Raw genomic sequence first — 23535 nt, 5'->3', positions numbered from 1 at the left:
TCAGCTCTGTCCTCTAGCAGCCACATGCCCACGTCCCCCTCACGCTCACCATCTGCCTCTGCCCACATCAGGCTTGCCTGGCCCGCTGCCTGTTCTCCGCACTGGTGCCCCTGCTCACGCATGGCCTGTGACTAGCCTGCTCCACTGTCACAGAGGAGGGCACCACGGCCAGACACTGGGCTGGGCTCAGTCCAGGGGAGACAGCCAGCACTGGCTCACAGGAATCCAGAGTGCTTCCAACAGGGGTGACGGGGCCCAGAACTTAAAGTCCCCTTGAGGAGTCATGTGACTCAGCAGCTGCCAAGCCTCATGTAGCAGAAACCAGGCCGGGGCTCCCAGTCCAGCTCTCTGTGGGCCAGGCAGGCCTTGGCCCTGGAGACGCAGCGAGCCCCTCTCCTTTCCCCAGGCAGAGTCTGGACAGCAGGGAAAGGCTGCTACTGCTCTCCCGGGGAGCTCCTGAGGGGTGGGGAGTGTACGGGGAGAATGAGGGGTGGGGTCAGGAGACAAAGTTCCAGGCCCCCTGCTAGCCGCAGTCCTCCCCTGGATGATAAAACCTGACCCTGCGCTCCCCTTCCTGTCCTGCCAGCTCTCTGAGCACCCCGCTGCCCAGCCCAGACCCAGCACACATGAGCCCACAAAGCCTGGTCAGCTGGGCAAGTGCAGCAGCCCTCCTGACGCCAAAGGAGGCCTGTGGCTGCCTCCAAACCACCAGGCAGGCCGCACCCACCCAGCTGGTTGGGCCAGGCTGCCGTGAAGGGGACGTGCTTACCACAGTCCCCAGTGGGGCGGCCCTGACTTTGATCCTGAGGATTTGAAACCTGCATCCTCAGTACAAGAGTCATTCCCACCCACACAACGGAACATGTTAACTAGCTGCTGAAATGGGAGCACTCCATCCAAGTCCTGACCTGCACCCCCTGGGGCCCCCACGGGCCTGCTCTGGAGCTGCAGGTCGCACTGCCAACAGCCCGGAGACCCGGGAATCAGAGCAGGAGGGATGCAGCCTCGTGTGTGGACACCCTCCAAGTCCCCCTGCTGCACACCAGTGAGATGTGGGCTCTGACTCAGCATTTGGGGATGATGGACTCCCAGGACCTCAGGGTCGACTCTAGGAAGCAAGGCCACCCCAGACTGGCCCCAGGCCGGTCGGCCTCAGCTTGCATGCCGTCAGTGGACACGTACTGCGACACGGTGAGCAGACCTCCCACGGGATGTGGAGTGTGAGCCTGGACCCCCATCTTTGGAGCAGGATCCCCAGTTAGCGGGGCTGCTGGAGGTCATGGGAGGCCATACGTTATGTCAGCCGGGACGCCCGGGGCCTCAGGCCCTGCGGGTGTTGGTCATTCCTTCTTTCTTGCTCAGAGCTACAGGAAAACTGAGAAGGCTACCTCCTGGGATTTCTGGGGGAACCAGCTGAGACACAAACAGACTCACGCGCTCCCTTAGCTGTTTCGTCTCTGCAAGGCTCTTCATCTTTGCTCCTCTGCACCACCTTAAGGGGTGGTCCCTCAGTAATGGCCTCCAAATGTGGACGGGGACAGCTTGACGAGTAGAATAAATCCTAACATCCTGTTTTGATGCAGAGATACTCAGTGCCGCCCCCGCTGGCACCCCATCCCGCCGAGGAAAAGGAGCTCGGGGGACAGGGCTGGATGTGACGAACAGTCCTGTCGGTGGGCAAACTCTGCTATGTGGTTAATTAACGCTTGCTGACTCCTGCCCCGGCCAGGCCCGCACGGCAGGGCCACCAGGAACAGGAAGGCCACATCTGCGTCATGAGGAGCCCTGTCCCCCAGTCCACCCCCACCAGCACCCAGGACACTGGACCAAATGCTCCATTTACACTCCCTACCCCCCGGTCCCCAGCAGCCTGAACGCTACTCCCTCTTCCACACCGGCATCCAGTACGGGTCCAGCTGGCGGGGGCGCCCACCACCTGCTCTCTGACCGAACAAGAGGCGACAGCAGCCTCTTGGCTTCCCTCCAGGGAAGGCTGCATGGAGTAGCCCTTGTTTGAGATTCAGTGCCAGTCCATCAGACGACCCTGACCAAGGAAGGGTCTGGGTGAGTGCAGGGAGGAGGTGGCGTGTGAGGGTGGCAGGGGCTGTCGGCGGCAGAGTGGGTGAGGACAGAGTGGGGGATCGGAGGAGCCAACAGAGGCCGTTGAGCCCACAAGCCTGCCCTCGGCCAGACAGCATCATGAGGCTCCAGAAAGTCCCAAAGGCATCACCACACACAGGGGGAAGCCTTGTCCCCAGAATGGTCTGCAAGAGGACGAGGCACCTGTCCAAGACCTACCTGAAGGCATAGGTCTTCTGATGCCAGCTCAGCTGTCCCCGGATGCTGTACGCGATGGTGGTGACGAACTCCCCGCCCAGCCCCAGCTCGGAGCACAGCTTCAGGGCAAACTTCTCCGGCGAGTTCTCCTTCTCTGACATGTCCCACTCGAACTGGTCCACCAGGGAGATGTTTCCCACATGGATGTTCAGCTGGGCCAGAACCAGGAACACGAGTCAGAGCAGGCAGAACTGCATCCCCCACTCCAGGCCCATGAGAAAGTGGGACAACTGCCCTTATCCCTCTGGCTGCAACTCCCCATCTGCAAATGGGGCTGACCCCACAGACCTCCTGGGCGGCCAGAGGGATTGTGGTTCAGGGCCCGGCATTGTCACTCTCTAGGGAGGGCCCTGGAGAGCCCTGGGCACCTGAGTCCCTCCTTGCCCCTGTTCCCAACCTCTCGCTCCCTGCACTGGCCGGTACCCTCTTCTCTGCCCTTCTACAGTGCCGCTCTGGACCTTTACAACGTGGTAAACACTGCTCACTCATCAGATACTATCCCTGAGCCCTCACCTGAGCCAGCGTCTACCCTCCTACTCTGTCTCTTCATGGAACATGCCCTGCTCTGAAATCATCTGCTACGTGTGCTCACAGACCCACAGCCCGCATGGCACAGGCAGAACCTGGGCGGGTGGGGGCGGGGGGCAGCGGGAGCGGAGGCCATGCCGGCTCCTCCGCCTCACTCCCCAGAGGCATCTGTGAGACGTGCCACCTGCAGCCACAGCCTGCGCCCCAGGAGCTCCCCACCCGGACTTCTTACCCCACAGATGACCTGGGCCTGCTCTGAAACTGGGCATCAGCGACTCACAGGAAGGACAACTTGGAGTCTGGCAGCATTCACTGGGCATTGTGTGGAGACCCCTGCCCCTGCTGTCCAGCCCTCTGCCAGCCAAGCAGGCCACGGTGCACCTGCCCCTTCATGCTACTGTCCCCAGGCGCTCAGCTGGGGTTTAAGATTCAGATCGGGACTCGTCCATGCCTTCAGAGAAACGTGAGGCCCTACCACCTAAACTGTGCATGAAGTCCTGCACCTCTGGGCCCCCTGCACGGCGCTCCACTCTGCAGTTGAGGACCCGCCACTCCCGCCTCCAAGCCAAGCCGGTCTGCGGATGAGAATCGGAAGAGCTGGCCCTTCCAAGCAGGAACCACGTGTCTGGTGAGCTACGTCAGCACAATAGGACCGGAAAGCGAAGCAGCAGCAGGCAGCCCGTGGACACACCACACGGGACCAAACCACCCCACGCACCACTCGGCCTGGCCATCAGGGGTGCCACGCAGACCGGTGCCTGTTTGTGCACCACGCCAACTGCTCATCAACACTATCGTTTATTAAGAAATACAGACTCCTGCCGACCCAGGGCCACACAGTGGGAAAAACAGAGTCATCTTCATGGGTTGACATCCAGTGCGGGGTTAAATACATGAATGAGGGGACATCAGAGGTGTAGGTGCTGAGGGGAAGACGGGGAGTGGCGGAAAGTGCAGTCAGCGGTTAGCCAGGAGCCCCAGGGAAGGCCACCCGGTGGAGGGGACATTTTAGGAAGAACTGGACAAGCTGAGAGAGAGCAGGGTGGGGCTCCCGGGGGAGGGTCTGGGCAGAGCAGGGCCTGAGGCCTCCACAGAGGACGCAGGAAGCTCACAGAGTGGGGACTGGGAGCCGTCAGGGGGGTGGTGGGTGGTGAGGGGCAGCTAGATGGTGGGGCCAGGCCCCCGGAGCAGGCTCCCCAGCTTCAACCTGTATCACCCACGTGTCATTCCCTCCCCAGAAAGGGCCCCCCAGCCCCCCAGAGTCTGACCGCTTCACCCTCAGCTGCATTGAGCCCCATGGCCCTGGAGGGCCAGGTATCCTGGTCGTGGTGCCAGCCTGGGCTTTCATTCCACCGCTCCAGGAGCACCTGTGAGCGGCTGCCCTGAGCTAAGGTGCTGCTCTGTGAGGAGACATTGGTCAGATATCCTCCACTGTGTCCCAGAAGCACCCGGCTCCTGTGCAGTCTGTGACACACGAGAAACCCTGGATGTCACCACCAGCGTGCTCACCTACCAGGTGGCACACTCCCCCCAGGTCACAGTGCCCACGAGGCTCTGCCCCCCCAGAAGCAGGCCTTCCCTGACCAGCTGTGTCTGGCCCCAATGCTGGCAGGCCCTCACGACCCCAACCAGGCAGGACCCCTACCTGGGGATGGTCTCCTAGCAGCCTACCAGCCGACACCATCCCACGGGTGGGGATTATAGGCGGGTGTGAGGGCCTGAACGGACCCCACGGCTGAGAGCTGTCTAGTCACCAAGAAAGCCTCTGATCAGGGAGCAGGTGACAGTCCCAGGTGCATTTTCAACTGCTTGACAACTTTCTGTATGGCTGCCCACAAGCCCAATCAGGATAATAAAAAGATGACACTCAGTTACAAGAAAATGTCAGAGAAGCCAGCTGTCAGACTCACACAAGGACCTTCCCTGTGGCTGACCCCGCCTCTCTGGAACCACGTCCCCACCATGGTTACAGGACAAAGACGCAGCACAGAGCGGAGTAGGGACCATCCTCCAGGGGCCACAGGCTGCGCACAGGGACACAGGTGTTGGTCCCACAGCTGCACCCCACACATCCCCACTGCTTCTCTCCCAGGACATCCCCCTTCTTTCTCACGCTTGCCCTTTTTCTGCTAGTTGGCCATAATGAGAAACTGAAATAGGTTAAGAAAAATAAATTCATATTTTTCTTAAAAGAAATTAACTAGCAAGGAGGTTCAATCAGTAATTAAAAACCTCCCTACAAAGAAAAGCCCTGGGCCTGATGGCTTTACTGGTGAATCCTACCAAACGTTTAAAGAAGAACTAATACAAATCCTTATCAAATCCTGCCAAAACCAGGATGGACTTGAGGACACAGGGAGGAGGAAGGGTAAGCTGGGACGAGGTGAGAGAGTGGCACGGACTTATAAATACTACCAAATGTAAAACAGATAGCTAGTGGGAAGCAGCCTCATACCACAGGGAGATCAGCTCGTTGCTTTGTAACCATCCAGAGGGGTGGGAAAGAGATGCAAGAGGGAGGAGATATGGGGATATATGTATATGTATAGCTTATTCACTTCGTTATAAAGCAGAAACTAACACATTGTAAAGCAATTATACTCCAATAATGATGTTAAAAAAAAATCCTGCCAAAAAACTGAAGAGCAAGGAACACTTCATAACTCATTGCCTTGATACCAAAGCCAGGCAAAGATACTACAAGAAAGGAAAACTATAGACCAATACTTCTTACGAACATTGATATAAAAATCCTCAATGGCCTTCCCTGGTGGCACAGTGGTTAAGAATCCACCTGCCAATGCAGGGGACATGGGTTCGAGCCCAGGTCCGGGAAGATCCCACATGCCACAGAGCAACTAAGCCCATGCACAACAACTACTGAGCCTGTGCTCTAGAGCCCAAGAGCCACAACTACTGATGCCCGTGAACCCAGAGCCTATGCTCTGCAACAAAGAGAAGCCACCAAAATGAGAAGCCCACACACCACAATGAAAAGTAGCCCCCACTCACTGCTACTAGAGAAAGCCCACATGCAGCAAGGAAGACCCAATGCAGCCAAAAATAAATAAATAAATAAATTCAACAAAATACTAGCAAAACTGAATTCAACAGCACATTAGAAAAATTACACACCATTATAAATGATACAACAATATAAATAAATTATAAAAAGTGGAACCAGGCTTCCCTGGTGGCACAGTGGTTGAGAATCCGCCTGCCGATGCAGGGGACATGGGTTCGGGCCCTGGTCCGGGAAGATCCCACATGCCGTGGAGCGGCTGGGCCCATGAGCCATGGCTGCTGAGCCTGTGCGTCTGGAGCCTGTGCTCCACAATGGGAGAGGCCACAACAGTGAGAGGCCCGCGTACCACAAAAAAAAAAAAAAAAAAAAAAAAAGTGGAACCTATTCTGGCAATGCAGGGATGGCTCAATAAGAAAACCGATCAATGCAATAAACCACTTGAACAGAATGAAGGACAAAAACCATATGATCATGTCAACAGATGCAGAAAAAAGCATTTGACAAAATCAACATGTTTTCATGGTAAAAGCACTTGATAAACTAAGAATAGGTGGAAACTATGTCAACATAACAAAATTAATACACAAAAAAAATCAATGTAAATATCACACTCAATGGTGAAAAACTGGTAACTTTTCCTCTCAGATCAGGAACTAGCCAAGGATACCCACTCTTGCCACTTTTATTCAACATAGCATTGGAATTTTTAGCCAAAGCAACTAGGCAAAAAAAAGAAATAGAAGGTATCACTTGGAAAGGAGTAAGTAAAGTTATCTCTGTTCCCAGATGATATGATCTTATTTGCAGGACACCCTAAAGATTCTACCAAAACACTATTAGAACTAATAAATGAATTCAGCAAAGTAGGAGGATACAAAGTCAACACACAAAAATCGGTTGCATTTCTACACACTAACAATGAACAATCTGAAATTAAGAAAAAAATTCCAATTACAATAGCATCAAGAAGACTAAAATATTTAGAAATTAACTTAGATAAAGAGATGAAAGACTTGTACAATGAAAACTATAAAACACACTGAAGGGACTTCCCTGGTGGTGTAGTGGTTAAGAATCCACCTGCCAATGCAGGGGACACGGGTTCAAGCCCTGGTCTGGGAAGATCCCACATGCCACGGAGCAACTAAGCCCATGTGCCACAACTACTGAGCCTGCACTCTACAGCCTGTGAGCCACAACTACTGAGCCCGTGTGCTGCAACTACTGAAGCCCATGTGCCTAGAGCCTGTGCTCCACAACAAAGAGAAGCCACCACAATGAGAAGCCCGTGCACCACAACGAAGAGTAGCCCCCATTCTCACAACTAGAGAAAACCCGTGTGCAGCAGCAAAGACCCAAGACAGCCAAAAACAAATAAATAATTTTAAATTTTAATTAGTTAATTAATTAAAAAACATGCTGAGGGCTTCCCTGGTGGCGCAGTGGTTGAGAGTCCACGTGCCAATGCAGGGGACATGGGTTCGTGCCCCAGTCTGGGAAGATCCCACATGCCGCGGAGCAGCTAGGCCCATGATCCATGGCTGCTGAGCCTGAGCATCTGGAGCCTGTACTCTGCAATGGGAGAGGCCACAACAGTGAGAGGCCTGCGTACCGCAGCAAAAAAAAAAAAAAAAAAAAAAAAAAAAAGCTGAAATAAATTAAACACATAAATAAATGGAAAGACATCCCATGTTCATGGATTGGGAGACAATATTAAGATGTCAAGACTGCCCAAAGCAATCTACAAATCCAATGTAATCCCTATCAAAATCCCAACAATATTTTTGCAGAAATAGAAAAAAATCTATTTTAAAATTCATATGGAGGGACTTCCCTGGCAGACCAGTGGTTAACACTCCATGCTTCCACTGCAGGGGGCCTGGGTTCAATCTCTGGTTGGAGAACTAAGATCCCACATGCACATGGTTTGGCCAAGAAAAAAAAAAATTTATATGGAATCTAAGGACAAAGGACGTCCAGCCAAAACAATGATGAAAAAGAACAAAGCTGGAAAACTCACACTTCCTAATTTGTAAACTTACTGTAAAGCTACAATAATCAAAAGTGTGGTACTGACATAAAAACAGACAATAGACCAGTGAGACAGCCCAGAAATAAACCCTCAAATATGTGGTCAAATGGTTTTCAACAAAATTGCCAAAACCATTCAATGAGAAAATGATAGTCTTCAACAAATGGTTTTGGGAAAACAGGATATACATATGCAAAAAAAACCGAAGCTGGACCCTAACCTAACATCATATGCAAAAATTAACTCAAAATGGATGGAACATATAAATGTAAGAGCTAAATCTATAAAGCTCTTAGAAGAACACAGAGTGAAAGCTTTATGACATTGGATTTGGCAATGATTTCTCAGATATGCCACCAACAGCATACGTGATAAATGAAAAAATAGACAAACTGGACTTTACCAAAATAAAAAAATTCTATGCATCAAAGAGCACTATCAACAACATAAAAAGGCAACCCACAGAATGGAAGAAAATATTTGCAAAATCATTTTATCTGAAAAGGGATCGCTATCTAGAAGACTCAGGGAACTGCTAAAGCTTAACAACAAAAGAACAAAAACCTGATTCAAAAACACAAAGGACTTAAGCAGACTTAGAGGATAAACAAATGGCCAATAAGCACATGAAAAGATATTCAAGGTCACTAATCAACAAGGAAATGCAAATCAAAACCACAATGAGATATTGCTTCATACCAAGCAGGCTCTGCAGCAGGCAGGACTGGGCCCAAACCCCAGCTCTACCACTTCTCAGCAGGGCAGTTTGGGGTAGGTGACCCCACCTCTTCACTTGTAACACAGCATCTTCCCCCAGGATGGTGGGGGTTACTGAGACAGTATGGGGTGTGCTTGGCCCAGCCTGCCCATGGGAAGAGTGTGGCAGTGTGCTCATCTTACTGTAGCCTTCCCTGCTCTACCCGTCAGCTGGCATAACCCCCTTTGTACCACCCAGGCTCTGCTCCACGTCAAGCAATACCACAGCAGCACCCCGAATGTGCCCAGAATGTGATACCTTACTCAGAAGTCAGCCCACGCCTTTCCTGGGATAGGCTGCCTGAAAGACAGCTTTCCAGAAACCCTGTCCCACAGCATGAATCCCAGACAGGCTTCTATTGAAGCCTCCATGTAGCTTCAGCACCCCATGACCCCCACCAGTATAAGGAAGGCCCTGGTGCAGGGCGGGGAGCTGCCTACCTTGATAATGACACGCTGGTCTGACTGGTCCTCCAGGATGCTGTCTGTAGGGTAGGACTCGATCTGTTGTCTGATGGCGGAGGCGATGGCTGGTACGAATGTCAGTGGGTTCAAATCCAGGTCATCACAGAGAATTTCTGAAAACATCTCAGGAGTCATCAGCTTCTCTGAAATGAGGTGAGAGGTATGGATTGCTGGTGGACTGCAGGGCCTAATGTCACCATGCTCAGCTCTGTCCTCCCCCAGCCTGTCCTCCTCTGCCAACCCACCTGGATGAAGATGAGCATAAAGATGAGGACGATGGATCCTCCCAGACACGGTAAGGAGAGGAAGCACAAGACGAACACCCCCCTTCTGGCCCTCAATCCATACACACCACCCCCCCACACACCTCTGGAGGTGGTCATGACCTTATGTGCTCCCCACCCCCAGGTTCCCGGCTCCCAGGCTTAGGACTGCACGGCTCCGTTAGTTCTAACCAGTGAGCTGTCTGGGGAGGGGAGAAGCAAAGGCACTTCAGAGCTGACGTGCCACTTCCTCCCCTCTTCCAACCCAGGCAACCAGGGAAGCCCACGTAGAGACACAGGGAGAAGATGGCTTCAGAGGAAACCAACGTTGCCAACACCCTGACTTGGACTTCCAGCCTCCAGAACTGGGAGGAGATAAAACCTGCTGTTATGCCCCCCAGGCTGTGGGACTTTGTCATGGCGGCCTGAGCTGACATAGGTTCCTTCCGGACAAGCCACCTGAAAGCCAGCATCCACTGGAAGATGGAGCAGGTGCATGTCCATCCACCACTTCCTCCACAACGGAAATCCCTCAGAGATCACCTGGGGCTGCGTGTGGCTTTTTACAACCCCGGGCTGAGTTTCTGACTCTGTGGGCAGCACACGCACTCAACAAGGTGACAGCATGGGTATGGGTACGGATCCTGGATCCTGGAGATGTAACTGCCTCAGGCGTGAGCTTCATGGGGACTGTCCACTACTGGCCAGACTACAGCAAGGTCCTGTGCAGTCAACTGTTTTCCCCAGACCTGCCCTCTTTCTCATAACTGAAACTTCAATGACCACATGCCAAGCTGGGATGCGCCACAGAGAAGGGAAAGCAAAGAGTGAATTCCCAGGTTTCCCTGGTGGCGCAGTGGTTTAAGAACCTGCCTGCCAATGCAGGGGACACGCGTTCGAGCCCTGGTCTGGAAGGATCCCACGTGCCGTGGAGCAACTAAGCCTTGCGCCACAACTACTGAGCCTGCGCTCTAGAGCCCACAAGCCACAACTACTGAGCCCGCATGCTACAACTACTGAAGCCCACACATCTTGAGCCCGTGCTCTGCAACAAGAGAAGCCACTGCAGTGAGAAGCCTGCGCGCTGCAATGAAGAGTAGACCCCGCTCGCTGCAACTAGAGAAAGCCTGTGCACAACAATGAAGACCCAATGCAGCCAAAAATAAATAAGTAAAATAAATAAACTTATATATATATATATATATATATATATATATATATATATAAATAAAAGAATGAATTCCCTCATAAGCACTCAGCATGATTCCATCTTCAAGAACGAGGTCTGCTGGGACTTCCCTGATGGCGCAGTGGCTAAGAATCTGCCTGCCAATGCAGAGGACATAGGTTCGAGCCCTGGTCCAGGAAGATCCCAAATGCAGTGGAGCAACTAAGCCCGTGTGCCACAACTACTGAGCCTAAGCTCTAGAGCTCATGAGGCAAAACTACTGAGACTGCGTGCCACAACTACTGAAGCCCACACGCCTAGAGCCCATGCTCCGCAATGAGAAGCCACCACAGTGAGAAGCCCACACACCGCAACAAAGAGTAGCCCCTGCTCGCTCCAACTAGAGAAAGCCCGCATGCAACAAGGGAGGAAGGAAGAAAGGAAGGAAGGGAGGAAGGAAAAAAAGAAAGAAAGAACTAAATAAATAAATAGAATGAGGTCTGCTTAACAGACAATTGACCCCACTATTTCATTAGCCCAGAAGAAGGGCTAGAGACCAACCCTCCTCACAGCACCATTGTGCCAGACCTGAACACTCAGCCAGCCTACTATTGATAATTCATACATCCAGTTTTGGAGAAGCAGCAGGAAGCTAAGGTGCTCAGGCCAAGCATCCTATGAGTATATTGTGCAGAGGATTTTTAAAATTAACTTTTTTAGTCTATGATCATTGTAGATTCAGATGCCCCCTTGATTACTGCAGCTCCACACCAAGTCTTGGGATTAGGAAGACTTGTTCCTCCTACTTTCTTCTTTTCCAAAATTGCTTTAGCTACTCCAGTTCCTTTGCCTTTCCGCTGAAATTTTAGAATAATTTTGTCCAAATCTACAAAATGTCTTGCTGGGATTTTCAAAGAAATTGCATTAAACTTGCATATTAAAAGGGAAGAGGGGCTTCCCTGGTGGCGCAGTGGTTGAGAGTCCGCCTGCCAATGCAGGGGACACGGGTTCGTGCCCCGGTCCGGGAAGATCCCACATGCCGCGGAGCTGCTAGGCCCATGAGCCATGGCCACTGAGCCTGAGCGTCCGGAGCCTGTGCTCCACAACAGGAGGGGCCGCAGCTATGAGAGGGCCACGTACCACAAAAAAAAGGGAAGAGGGGCTTCCCTGGTGGCGCAGTGGTTGAGAGTGCGCCTGTCGATGCAGGGGATACAGGTTCGTGCCCCGGTCTGGGGAGATCCCACATGCCGCAGAGCGGCTAAGCCCGTAAGCCATGGCCACTGAGCCTGCGCGTCTGGAGCCTGTGCTCCAGAACAGGAGAGGCCACAACAGTGAGAGGCCCGTACCACAAAAAAAAAAGGGAAGAGATACAGGGATATGTGTATATGTATAACTAACTCACTTTGTTATAAAGCAGAAATTAACACACCATTGTAAAGCAATTATACTCCAATAAAAATGAAAAAAATAAACTTGCATATTAATTTAGGGAGAATTAACATCTTGAATCTTCTGATCCATGAACATAGTTGTCTGTCCATTTATTCAGACCTCCTTTAATTACTTCCACCAGTGCTTTATAGTTTTCAGCATACAAAATGTTTCTTGAAACAAACTATATGTCTGTAAGATTTACACCTTTTTTCTTAACTGAGTAACTCTAAAGAGTAACATATTTTATACTGGACACTTGAGTGTCCACGTGCTCACTGACAGTATATAATGTATAGAAATACAATTGACTTTTGCATGTTTATTTTGGGTCTTGTGACCTTGCTAAGACTTGGTTATTAGTTCTAGCAGGTTTTTTTGGTGGTCTCTTGGGATTTTCTATGTAGATAATCATGCTATCTACAAATAAAGACAGTTTTATTTCTTCCTTTCTGAGGTGTATGTTTTTTATATCATTTTCCTGCCTTGTTACACTGGCTAGTACTTCCAGCACTGTGTTGTCTATTCCCAATTTCCTGAATTTTTATCAAGAACGAGTGCTGGATTTTGTTAAATGCTTTTTTGATATATATAAATATATATATAAATGCTTTTTAAAAATTGATATAATCAAGGGATTTATCTTTTCTAGTCTGTTAATATGATGGATCACACTGACTGATTTTCAAACACTGAACCAGGTTTGCATTCCAGGATTTGAACCCAAAGTCCACACCCTCCAAATCTACTCCACAATGCTCTGACTGTCACAATCAGAGTCCAGGGTCCCCCTGACAGGCAGCAGGCAGGAAACAAGACTGTGTGCAAGATGGTGGGTTGGCCACCACATACCGTTCATGTTCCAGGTAAAGGCGTCCCGCAGCTTCTGCCCGTCGATCTCCATGTCCAGTCGGATGGGAACCAGCACCTCGGGCTGGGACGCGTTCTCATGGATCACAGCTGGGTCGTGGTCGTCGAAGCTGGAAGGGAGGCAGCAGCAGCATGCTCAGCAAGGGGGGCTGGGGTCCCTGCACCCAGGGCCTCCTTCTCTGCACCACTGGTCACTGTGACCTAACCAGAGGGGAAACCCCGCTTCTTACAGGGACTTGTCCACTATGGGCTGAGTCGGCAGAGACAGTGCCAGCAGGGGTCCATGCTAATGGACACGTGGGACGGGAGGGGAGATGCTGACTTGGGCAGCAGGACAAGATGGAGATGTCCGAAGTAAGGGAGATTTAAGCCCCAAAGCAGGCAGGGCTTTCCCAGGAAACTGTAGGAAAGGAAGGGTACTCCCAAAAGTGGAAGCCCTTGAGCAAAGGCCAAGGGGCAGGAGAGTTGCGAGCTGCTGAGGGAAGGAGGGGTGCAGATGGGGCGGGGGGGCAGTGGGAGGGCACTGGGAAGCCACAGGGGTCAAGTGCCCACAGTTCTCCATCTCCAGCCTCGACCCCGAGGGAGTCCCAGGAGGACTGAGAGCAAGGCAGTTCTGTGCTCACACCTGCATTTTAGGAAGACGAAGTGGGAAGATACGGGGTGAGGGTGGGCGCAGGAAACCCAAGGGTGGAAGACTGAGGGTTGAGAACTGTTCTCAGAGAGCTGGGGGCACAGATGACAAATAAACAAACAAATGAGGAAAACACCCCCCTCTCCCCACCCAGACACAAATGCTCTAGGAGACACAGTCAGGGAAAGGGACAGAGTGGCCATTCTAAAAGGGGAGGACCACTCTGAAAAGTGACATTCAAACAGAGATGGGGAGGGATTAAAAAGGAAGGGGGAGGAGGGAAGGAGGAGGGAGAAAGGGATGAGCCTGCAGATGCTGGCAGGAAGCGAGGGAATTGCAAGGGCAGGAGTGCCTGGGCGGCTGAAGAACGCTGAGGAGGCCACTGTGCCTGAGGTGAAGGGCGGCAGGAGCCGGGGCCAGAGAGGGGCAGCCACCACCAGGACTCTGTCACGTGGATGCTGGTGTGACGGGGCATCTAGAGGACCTGCCCTGGGTAAAGGGGCACATGCCCAATGGGGAGCTGGCCAAGGGTGGTTCGGATTCTGGACACTTGGAGAGCTGAGCAAGTAGAAATTGTGGAGACTGGCTCTATGGTGTGAGAAGGAGGAAGGGTTCCAGAATTGTGGCCCAAGCACAGGAAGGACGGGATTGTTGTGTCCTGGGCTAGAGAAGCCTGCAGGCAGCCTTTGCTGGAGGTGCTTAGGGCGGCATTCAGAGGAGAGCTTAGTGGGCGGGAGCTTGAAAAATGGCCCCCCAGAGATATCTATGTCCTAAGTCTTGGAACCTGTGACTGTCACCTTACAGAGCAAAAAAGGCGAGGGAGCCTTGTCCAAGTGGGCCCTAAATTACATCACAAGCGTCCTCACAAGAAACAGAGGGAGAGGGAGTTCCCTGGTGGCCTAGTAGTTAGGATTCCAGGTTTTCACTGCGGTGGCCCAGGTTCAATCCCTGGTCAGGGAACTGAGATCCTGCAAGCCACGCGGCATGGCCAGAAAATAAAGAAGAGAGTGACAGAGAAAGAGAGGGAGATTTCACACACACAGAGGAGGCCATATGACCAGGGAGGAAGAGACTGGAGTGATGCTGCCATGAGCCAAGGAACGTGGCAGCTGCAAGCAGCTGGAAGGGACCCTGGAGGGAGCAGGGCCCGGCAACACCTTGATTCCGGCCCAGTGAAACTCCTGGCCTCTGGAACTGTGTGAGAATAAACTTGTGTTGCTTCAAGCCACCCAGTTTGTGGCGTTCTGTTCTGGCACCACGGGCAACTAAGCATCGAGTCATGTGGATGGCAGAGAAAAGGTCCAGGGACTGCACCCAGGAACGCTACCTGAGGAGCTGGGGGTGAGCACAGGCAGAGCCAGGCTGGACCACGTGGAGGCCAGTCATGCTGGACGCTGAGGGAGACCAGCCCCAAGGAGGAGCAGTGCAGCGTTTCGGGGACAGGAGGTCAAAGCAGAGCGTTTTTCTGGGGAGGAGGAAACTAAAACATGCTGGAGGACCTCGGTGGAGTCAGAGGGCGAGGCCCACTCACCACAGCGGAAACGTCCTCTTCTTGTCCCGGCCCATGCGATTCCTGTTGATGGTGGTGGAGCAGGGCACGGCGTCTAGGTGGTGGGAGCTGTTGGGCAGGGTGGGCACCCACTGGCTGTTCCTCTTAGCCTTCTGTTCCCTGGGAGACATGGAAATACCTCCGCTCAGTCTACGAGCCGAAACTGCCCACCAGGCATCAGGTTGTGGTCAGTGGATGCCCACTGCGCCCCTGCTGGGCCCCAGGTCCCAGTGGGGCCCTCTGTGCACCCCAGACTCCGCAGGTGTCTATTCCCTAGGCTCCCACCAGCACCTGCTCCTGGGTTAGGGGAGGTGCAGAGAGGCCCCAGCCCAGTGCCTAAGCCATGACCCAACGTGCTACATGCTGGGCACAGCTGCACAGAAGCACAGTCCCTTCCTCGCAGAAGGGACTGTACAAGAAGGCTGCCCAGAAGAGCAGCCCTGGAGCAAAGCCTTAAATGCTGAGTCACGGTTCATGGGTGGAGGAGAGGACAGCATTTCAGGAAGAACACAGAGGGCAGCGGGGCTGGAGACACAGAGAGGGTCCTGATTACAGGGGCTGGCTTGCTCTGCAGGAAACGGATGCACTAAGCAGGTGGCTGTGAGTCCCCAGAGGTTTGAAGCAGGCAGAGACTCAGACTGTTATTTCAGACATGCAGTCCAGGCTGAGACAGACTAAGCAATGGCTCTGGCCTCTGGGCCTTCAGACCAGTAGAAGTGAGAAGACACATTGGTAAATACTCTCTAAAAAATGATGCTCGGGCTTCCCTGGTGGCGCAGTGGTTGAGAATCTGCCTGCCGATGCAGGGGACACGGGTTCGTGCCCCGGTCCGGGAAGATCCCACATGCCACGGAGCGGCTGGGCCTGTGAGCCATGGCTGCTTAGCCTGCGCGTCCGGAGCCTGTGCTCCGCAATGGGAGAGGCCACAACAGTGAGAGGCCCGCATACCGCAAAAAAAATGATGCTCAAAGTAATCCAAGGAACCCATGTCCCACAAAGAGCTCACTCTTCTCTCCAAATTACAAGTTGCTTTTACTACTAGGAAAGTACCAAAAGCTGACCAACAAGAGGGGGTGGGCTCCCACCTTGCTCTGTGAGCCCCTTCATCACCCTCGGGCCGTGTCCCTAGTAACCTGGGAGCAACGTGAGGGCAGCAACTGTACGTAACTCACCTTTCCATCCCCAACCTCTGTACCATGTCACCTTCATGATTTTCTGTAACCGCATAACTTGAAACAATGGCCTGCCCCCCACCTTAGTGCTCCCACCGTCTCATGCACCTAAATGCATGTTTTCTTGAGAGCTGAAAGCGTCACGCAGGTATTCTGCACGTCTCGCTCCTGTGAGCCAGGTTTCGGGTTGCTGCAGGGTCTACTTACCCACAACACATCATGTAACCCCATACTATTTGGTTGTCTACATCTTTGCTCACACAGCCTTTCCCTGAGGCAAGACACTCAAGGGGCTCCCTAGTTCCCTTTATAATTCACATGCCACCAATAGCATCTCTGTACTTATAATGGCTTTTGTTGATAGTATAAATGATTTCCCTGGGACAAATTCCCAGGGGTGGAATTAATAGATCAGAGACCAACAAAAAACCTTGAGGCCGCAATGCCTGAGGCAGAGCCGCCACTGTGGGCGTGAGTGTACCCACTCCATGATGCCCTCCCTGGTTCTTTATGTTGCTAGTTATTTATTTTTTTATTTTGCATTTTTAAAATCACTCCCAAGAACAAACATCATTCCCTGTGTTTGTTTACTCCTGTGCTTCAGTGTGGATCAAGCTTTACCTATTTGCCTACATAAAACAGAGAAATACTTGGGGTATCCAAGTTTTTCTTATAAATCTAAATGAACAAACTCTACAAGGTAGCAACTTCCCAATTACTCCCCTGTTGAATTGTTCATGTAAATGCTCTTTCAAAGGATCTACGTGGATACGTTCAAATATATTGTTTGTTTCTTTTGTGAGTTGATCTGGGCCACTAATTGTTCTGACAGATTAGTGAATCCCACTTTCAAAGCATTCTTAATGACTCTCCAGAACCCAAGACTTGACTTACGTTTCTTAGAAATTCCAAAGTCAGAAAAAACTTCGAAGCCTGGCTAAAACGATCTGTAAACACAGTGGGTAAATTGCTGAAAAGTATTTTGGTTCCAGAGCATGAGAAAAATACCCGTGGGTGATCCGAGAGCGAGCCGAGCCCGGGGGTGCAGTACCTGAGGTAGGTGGGGGGTTCCGTGCTGATGGATACGGCCTTGTACTTCTCATCGTTGCCATCCAGAATCTCTTCCACCTCGGAGGCTTTTAACAGAGTTACACTGGTGGCCAGGGTCGTGTATCCATGATCTGCAACGAGAGATGCGGCTGCGGTCACCCTGCAGGAGGGCAGTGAGCAGTAGCAGCCAGGAGATGCAGCGCACTGAGGTCCTCACATGCAGGAGGTGGGAAAGCGGGTGTCAACCTCACTACTGCTCAATGCTGGCCTCTTCCAAAGGGGCGGTCTGGACCCTGGCTTTCTCTAGAGGCCCTCCCGGGTCAGCACTCCCTGAATGGACGGGGACTAACGTGTCCTGGGAGGAGCACTGGCTCCAGGCACAGGGGACGCCCATGGGCAGCTCAGCCCGCGGGGCCTCTCGAGGAAAGGAAGGCTCCAGAGTGACACCGCCAGTGGGAAGAGGTCTGACACCGCTGCAGTCCACGACACGAAGCAAGGTGGAGATGAAATGAGAGATGAGAAACATTTTTCTTTTAAAACAAGAGCCCAGAGAGTTGGAAAGAGCTGCTGTACACCAAACAGGAATTCCTGGCCCAATGCCAGTGGATGCGAGCTGCCCGGGAGCAGGAAGTTCTAGGCAGTTCGACCACAGCTCGCCTAGGAAGCCTGGTGGAGAGTCAGATGGTTACAGGAAAGAGTCTCCCGAGCGCGAGGCCGAAGGGTCACCAAGGCTTCCAAGGGGCAAGCACAGCTAGGGATGCACTGGTTAGTGACTGGTGCTCCACTGGGGCGGAGGGAGGACCAGGGAGGCTTTGGAAAGCGCGGGAGGGAGTGAAAAGTTACAGCAGCGCATAGAAAAGCAGCTCCGGCTCCTGCATTAAAAGAACACGGTAGACGAGACCAACGCAGCGCCTACAAACGCACCCGCACCGGACAGACGGCAAAGTGCACATGCACACGCGCAGGGACCCAAACACACGCACGCAAATGAGCACACGCACGCAAACGGGCACGCGCACGCACGCGGACACACGCACACGAGGCCCGGGCCGGCTCCGCCAGGCAACCCTGCCAAAGGGAAGGCGGCTTCACCCGAGGCCTGAGGCACAGGTCCTCTCCCCAGCTCAGAGGTGAGGAGCACCCTCTGCCCGCCCTCCCGGGTCAGGTGGCAGCGCCCCACAGCCCCAGGCAGGACATGCACACGAGCGCCAGCAGACCGACTGCCAGAACCAAGTGCCACACGATGGATGTGCGCTGGGAAGCGAAGCGGTGAAAGCCCGAGGGGAGCGGGGCTGGGGCGGGCCCCTGCCGCCCAGGCGCATGGAGGGCGACGACGATGGCAACACGCCCGCGGCAGATGGTAGAGCATCACAGCATTCCTAAAACGTTTTCAGACCAGCGGTCTTCACAACACCCTCTCCGCCCTGGCCCCGCCCCCTCCGCCCACCGCCCGTTGCCAACACCTGACCCTGACCGATCCTGACGGAGGACCACCCGCTCCAGGGGGCCTCCAGGACGCTCCGCCACCCTAAGGTCAGGGCTGCCGTGAAGACGCTCCGGAGTGAAAACGTTTTATCTTCATGACATAAGCGAGTGGTTTTGAAACAGGTTTACAAACCCTCGTGAAGACGCACCCTTAGTGTTAGGTTTTGTTTTTTTACCATGTGACGATGCAACTATTTTCTTCCTCTCTTCCACAGTGGCTAGTCGCCTCCAGAGTGAGGGGTATCTCTTGTACAGAGAACCTCGGAACATACGGAGGTAGTTTCCCACCTATGAGTAAAGCGAGAAGGCTCATTATGAGGGTCGCAGCTCCTCGAGTAAGGAGAGGGCCCTGGCTCAGAGGCTCTGCTGGATGAGTGACAGACAAACACACCTCGACTTGGCCCCCAGGCCGCCAGGCACCAGGCTTCCAGCAGCAGTAAAAATACATTCTGCTGACATCAGGGGTTCAACAGCAGTTCGTATCTGGCCTACATCTGTCCCTCTGGCAGGGGTAATAACATCTGCATCCTGACGACAGGACCAAGTTCAGACAGGCCTGACCAGACACTGGGGAGGCAGGGCCCCCGAGATCACTAAGAAGCTAGATGTGATTCTGATTTTGGACTAAGGATCTCTGGCACTTTCCAGAAATGTAAGGCCTCTCTGACTTTCTTTTATCTTAAGGCTTTGATATTTTTACGATGTAATAAAGACCAAAAACGTCTTTTAATTTTAGACAGATGCAGGATAATTTCCCCCATGGCCTTTGTTGCTTTGTTTAGTAACAAAACTCAAACCAGAAATACCAAAGGAATTTTCCAAAGAGTTTAAAATGCACTTATCAGCAATCCTTAGACTGCTATATAAATCATTACTTCCCCAAACAATAGCTTCAGTTTGCCTGTACCAAATACTCGAAGTACGACTTACTTGATGAAAAGAAATCTAGTCCTAAAGTTTTTATAAAGAAACTCCATTGTTTCACTGACTTTTCAAAAACAAACACTTGAGTCACATGGCCAGGGACAGCAGGTGGACTGGGTGCTGGCTCCACCTGTGACCAGGCATCATTACTCTTTTCTGGGTCTCCCTACTTCTCTGTCAGATGTTCATCAACTGTGAAGTTCACCCATGAAGGACCACTTCTACTACTTTCCCACTTATCTACGCCATTATAGTATATTTATTTTTAAAGTTTCTCCATTTTTCATGAGTCAAAGATTTACAAGATGCCTAACCAGGGCTGCCAAACAGTGCAAGAGAAAGTGGCCACAGGGTCACTGGTGCTCCCCACTGCAGGCACAGACCCATGTGAGTTATTTGGCTTGAGTGTGGTTACCATCCAAGGGTAAACACATAGTTTCCATTAGGTTTTTGAAAAGACACTGACTATAATGGCCCCACTACTACTTTGCAGGTCCTGCAGACCTCCCACACTCCTAGGCCCTTCCCAAGGTCCCTTCAGAACTTAGGAGACCAGGCCTACCTCCCTGGGTTTCCCCTGAACTAGTCTTTGCCACCTCTGGACCTGGGTTTCCCAAATGGAAAACGAAGGTGTGGTTATGGGGATTTCCTAGGATCCTCTCAGCAGTGACTCTGGCATGGTGACAACGGCTGCCTGCAAATGGCAGGAGAAGAGTGACATGCTCACTGCAGCTGTGGATGCCCTCCCAAGCCTGCTACACCCAACTGTGTGGGGGCGCTGAGGGTGCTGCTCTGGTGGGCCCACCTCTCTGAATATGGTGCCTGTTTGCCAAGGGCAAGGGGCCTGGGGGCCATCTACCCAATGCTGTCAGAGGAGCTGCTGCTTATCAGTAGACAGCACTCTGACCTTGAACCCTTCCCAGGCCTCCCAAGGCCTGATGATTGTTGAGCCAGGCCCCAGAAAGCAAACTGCCTCTCCCTTCTTCCATCTGGTCTCTATAAACTGCATCTCAGGACAAACGTTCTCACTCAACAGGGCTGAAAGAGAAGACTGCAGTTAGCTTTCTAGAATCTAAAATATGCTAAGGGGAAGATCTTAGAGACCATCTAGTCTAAGCATCTCATTACATACATGAGAAAAGTGACACACAGGCAGAGCTGGAACCAGGCCTCCTGACGTTCTGCCCACCTGGCTGCGGGCTCCACCTAATAAACGCAAGCTTGAGGGGCTTCCCTGGTGGCGCAGTGGTTGAGAGTCCGCCTGCCGAAGCAGGGGACATGGGTTCGTGCCCTGGTCCGGGAAGATCCCACATGCCGCGGAGCGGCTGGGCCCGTGAGCCATGGCCGCTGAGCCTGCGCGTCCGGAGGCTGTGCTCCGCAACAGGAGAGGCCACAACAGTGAGAGGCCCGCGTACCACAAAAAACAAAAACAAAAAAATCGCAAGCTTGATTTTCAAAAGTACCACCGACTCAGAGCCAATGCTAAACTGACTGCTCTTCCTGCCCGTTAGATCAGGTAAAGGTTTCTTTCTTTTTCTTAAATTAATTTATTTTTGGCTGCATTGGGTCTTCATTGCTATGCACAGGCTTTCTCTAGTGGCAGTGAGCAGGAGCTACTCGTCGTTGTGGTGCATGGACTTCTCATTGCGGTGGCTTCTCTTGTTGCAGAGCACAGGCTCTAGGCACGCGGGCTTCAGTAGTTGCAGCACATGGGCTGAGTAATTGTGGCTCGCAGGCTCAGTAGTTGTGGCTTATGGGCTTAGTTGCTCCATGGCATGTGGGATATTTCCGGACCAGGGCTTGAACCCATGTCCCCTGCACTGGCAGGAGAATTCTTAACCACAGCGCCACCAGGAAAGTCCCAGGTAAAGGTTTCTTTAAACAACCTGTCCATCATCACAAACTGAAACTCCTCCACTGCCTTTGTGCCCACCAGCCGATGAGGACCATTCTGAGCTATGGCAGATGGCAGGCACTGGCTCCTCTCCTCAGCACAGCTAGCTTTGAAGAGTAGTATTTTTGTGATGACATGAAAAATGTGTTGCATCTTGCCCCTTGTGTTTTACAAAAACTGGTGAAAAAAGGAAACACTAAGGTTCTGATGCTACTGAAAGCACTAGTCTCATAACTCAATATAACTCAGACAAGCCAGGAATCACAGGGAGTCCTAGAAGCCTCAGTGTGACCATCATGAGGCTTAATTCATTCACACTATGTTCAATTGTGATGGAAAAAAAACACTGTGGGGGAAAAAAAGAAAACAAAAGGAATGAAATGTCTAATACTGAAAACTGCTACAAGCAGAAGCAACCGCTGGCATTTGTAACTGCTTTAACTCTCCAAGATCTGCACTTAACTCATTACATGAGGAAGACACTACTGCTTGGTGTTTGCACATCTAAATTGCATATCCATAATTTTTAAATATATGTGTATGTGCATGTACACACACAAACCGGGGACTGCCAAAAAGGCCTAGTTTGAGGCAATCTGGAAAAACTTAATATACTTGGTATAAACTACCAGTGAAGAACCAGTTGTAGGGTTTTTCTAAAGTCAGTCATCCACATGATTCAACAAAGTGCTGAAAAGTCACTTTTAGTTAAGGATTAAAGGCTTAAGGCTCTTTCCCCTGTACTAACTCAGAGTTAGTTCAAGATATCCGAAGTGTCAAGTGCTTCCGAATTGCTGATAGATCTAACTCGGGGGCTGCGGCCTTAGCCATCCAAAAGCAAGCATCCTCCCTCCTCCCAACCTGTTTCCTCACCGGTAATCAAAGGTCAGAACAACTCCCCGCCCACTTCAAAGTTCACGAACACTAAGGGGGTGAGCCCTCACTAAGCCCCGTGTTTCGAACATACGATTTCAGGATCTCAGCTACAGCAGTGTAGGAGGGGTGCGCGTGAAGGGTCCAACATGTCCCCCCCACGTGTCGCAAGAGATAACACCCCGTTTCTATGTGTCCGGCTGGAGCTGTGGAACTCAGCGTGGCCCAGGGGCCCCGGGACGCCGCAGCCCTGGCAGCCGGGCGAGTCCGCGACTCCGCAACACCAGTGGGTGAACCTAGGCGGCCGAGCGCGGCGCGGGGGCCTGCTCAACCACGCCCCGGTCAAACCACGCCCCCAGACACAGACAGACCGCGCTCCCGCCCGCCCGCCGCGATGAATGGAGACGCGCGTTCCCGGCGCGCAGACCCGCCCCGAGGCTCCCGCGGGGACCAGGCCGGCCAGGGGCCCGGAGAGAGAGGACGCGCCGCGGGCTACCTCAGAGCCGATCATGTAGAACTCGCCGTCGTCTTCCAGCTGGAACTTGACAGGCTTCTGCCCGAAGGTCTTGCTCAGCGCCATCATCATCATTGCGGCGGCAGAGTCGGGCGGCCACGACCGGGCTGCGAGGGTCAGGAGGGCTGAGGCGGGGCCGGGGCGCGCCGAGCCCAGGGAAGCCGAAGCCGGAGGCGAAGGGCTGGCCGAGCCGGGCCGGGTGCTTGCGCCGCCGCCGGGCTCCTCCACCGCCGCAGCAGACAACCAGGCCGCACTCAGTGCGCAGGCGCGGGCGTTGACGCTGACGCGCGCGCCGCTACCTCCCAAACAAAAGGCCGGACGCGCCCCCGCGTGCCCCTTAAAGGAGTCTCGACCCGTTTCTCTTCCTCCCAGGCCGCCTTCCAAGTGGAGGTACCAGGGGAAATTTCTCACGGACAGAAATAGCAACCGCGGCCCTGACTCAGGCGGTGGTCTTCCCAGTGTCTCACAGCTGGGACTGTAACTCAGCCCAGTGAGGAGGAACGAGGCGAGGCCTGAAGGCCTGGAGGAGGCCAGAAGCACATATGCCTCAGTTTCCTCGGCCCAAGAA

The 23535-nt window shown here is 52.7% G+C and overlaps 1 protein-coding gene across 2 annotated transcripts in view; it reads right to left on the bottom strand.

Moving 5' to 3' along the window:
• The window catches only part of SMARCB1 (SWI/SNF related, matrix associated, actin dependent regulator of chromatin, subfamily b, member 1), a 27994-nt gene extending 4459 nt beyond the window's left edge, over nucleotides 1–23535 (bottom strand). The window contains exons 1-7 of one of the 2 annotated variants that reach the window (XM_059039296.2): nucleotides 22950–23535; nucleotides 18912–19050; nucleotides 17279–17408; nucleotides 15038–15175; nucleotides 12858–12985; nucleotides 9120–9286; nucleotides 2299–2489 (exon numbers count right to left, since the gene is read on the bottom strand). In XM_059039296.2, coding sequence (XP_058895279.1) covers nucleotides 2299–2489; nucleotides 9120–9286; nucleotides 12858–12985; nucleotides 15038–15175; nucleotides 17279–17408; nucleotides 18912–19050; nucleotides 22950–23042 — 986 coding nt within the window. In that variant the 5' untranslated portion in view covers nucleotides 23043–23535. The remainder of the gene's footprint in view (nucleotides 1–2298; nucleotides 2490–9119; nucleotides 9287–12857; nucleotides 12986–15037; nucleotides 15176–17278; nucleotides 17409–18911; nucleotides 19051–22949) is intronic. The other variant, XM_059039298.2, reaches the window with a different exon arrangement.

This window comes from Kogia breviceps, chromosome 15 (assembly GCF_026419965.1).
Source record: "Kogia breviceps isolate mKogBre1 chromosome 15, mKogBre1 haplotype 1, whole genome shotgun sequence".
NCBI lineage: Eukaryota > Metazoa > Chordata > Mammalia > Artiodactyla > Physeteridae > Kogia > Kogia breviceps.
This window is presented reverse-complemented; position numbering and strand designations above follow the sequence as displayed.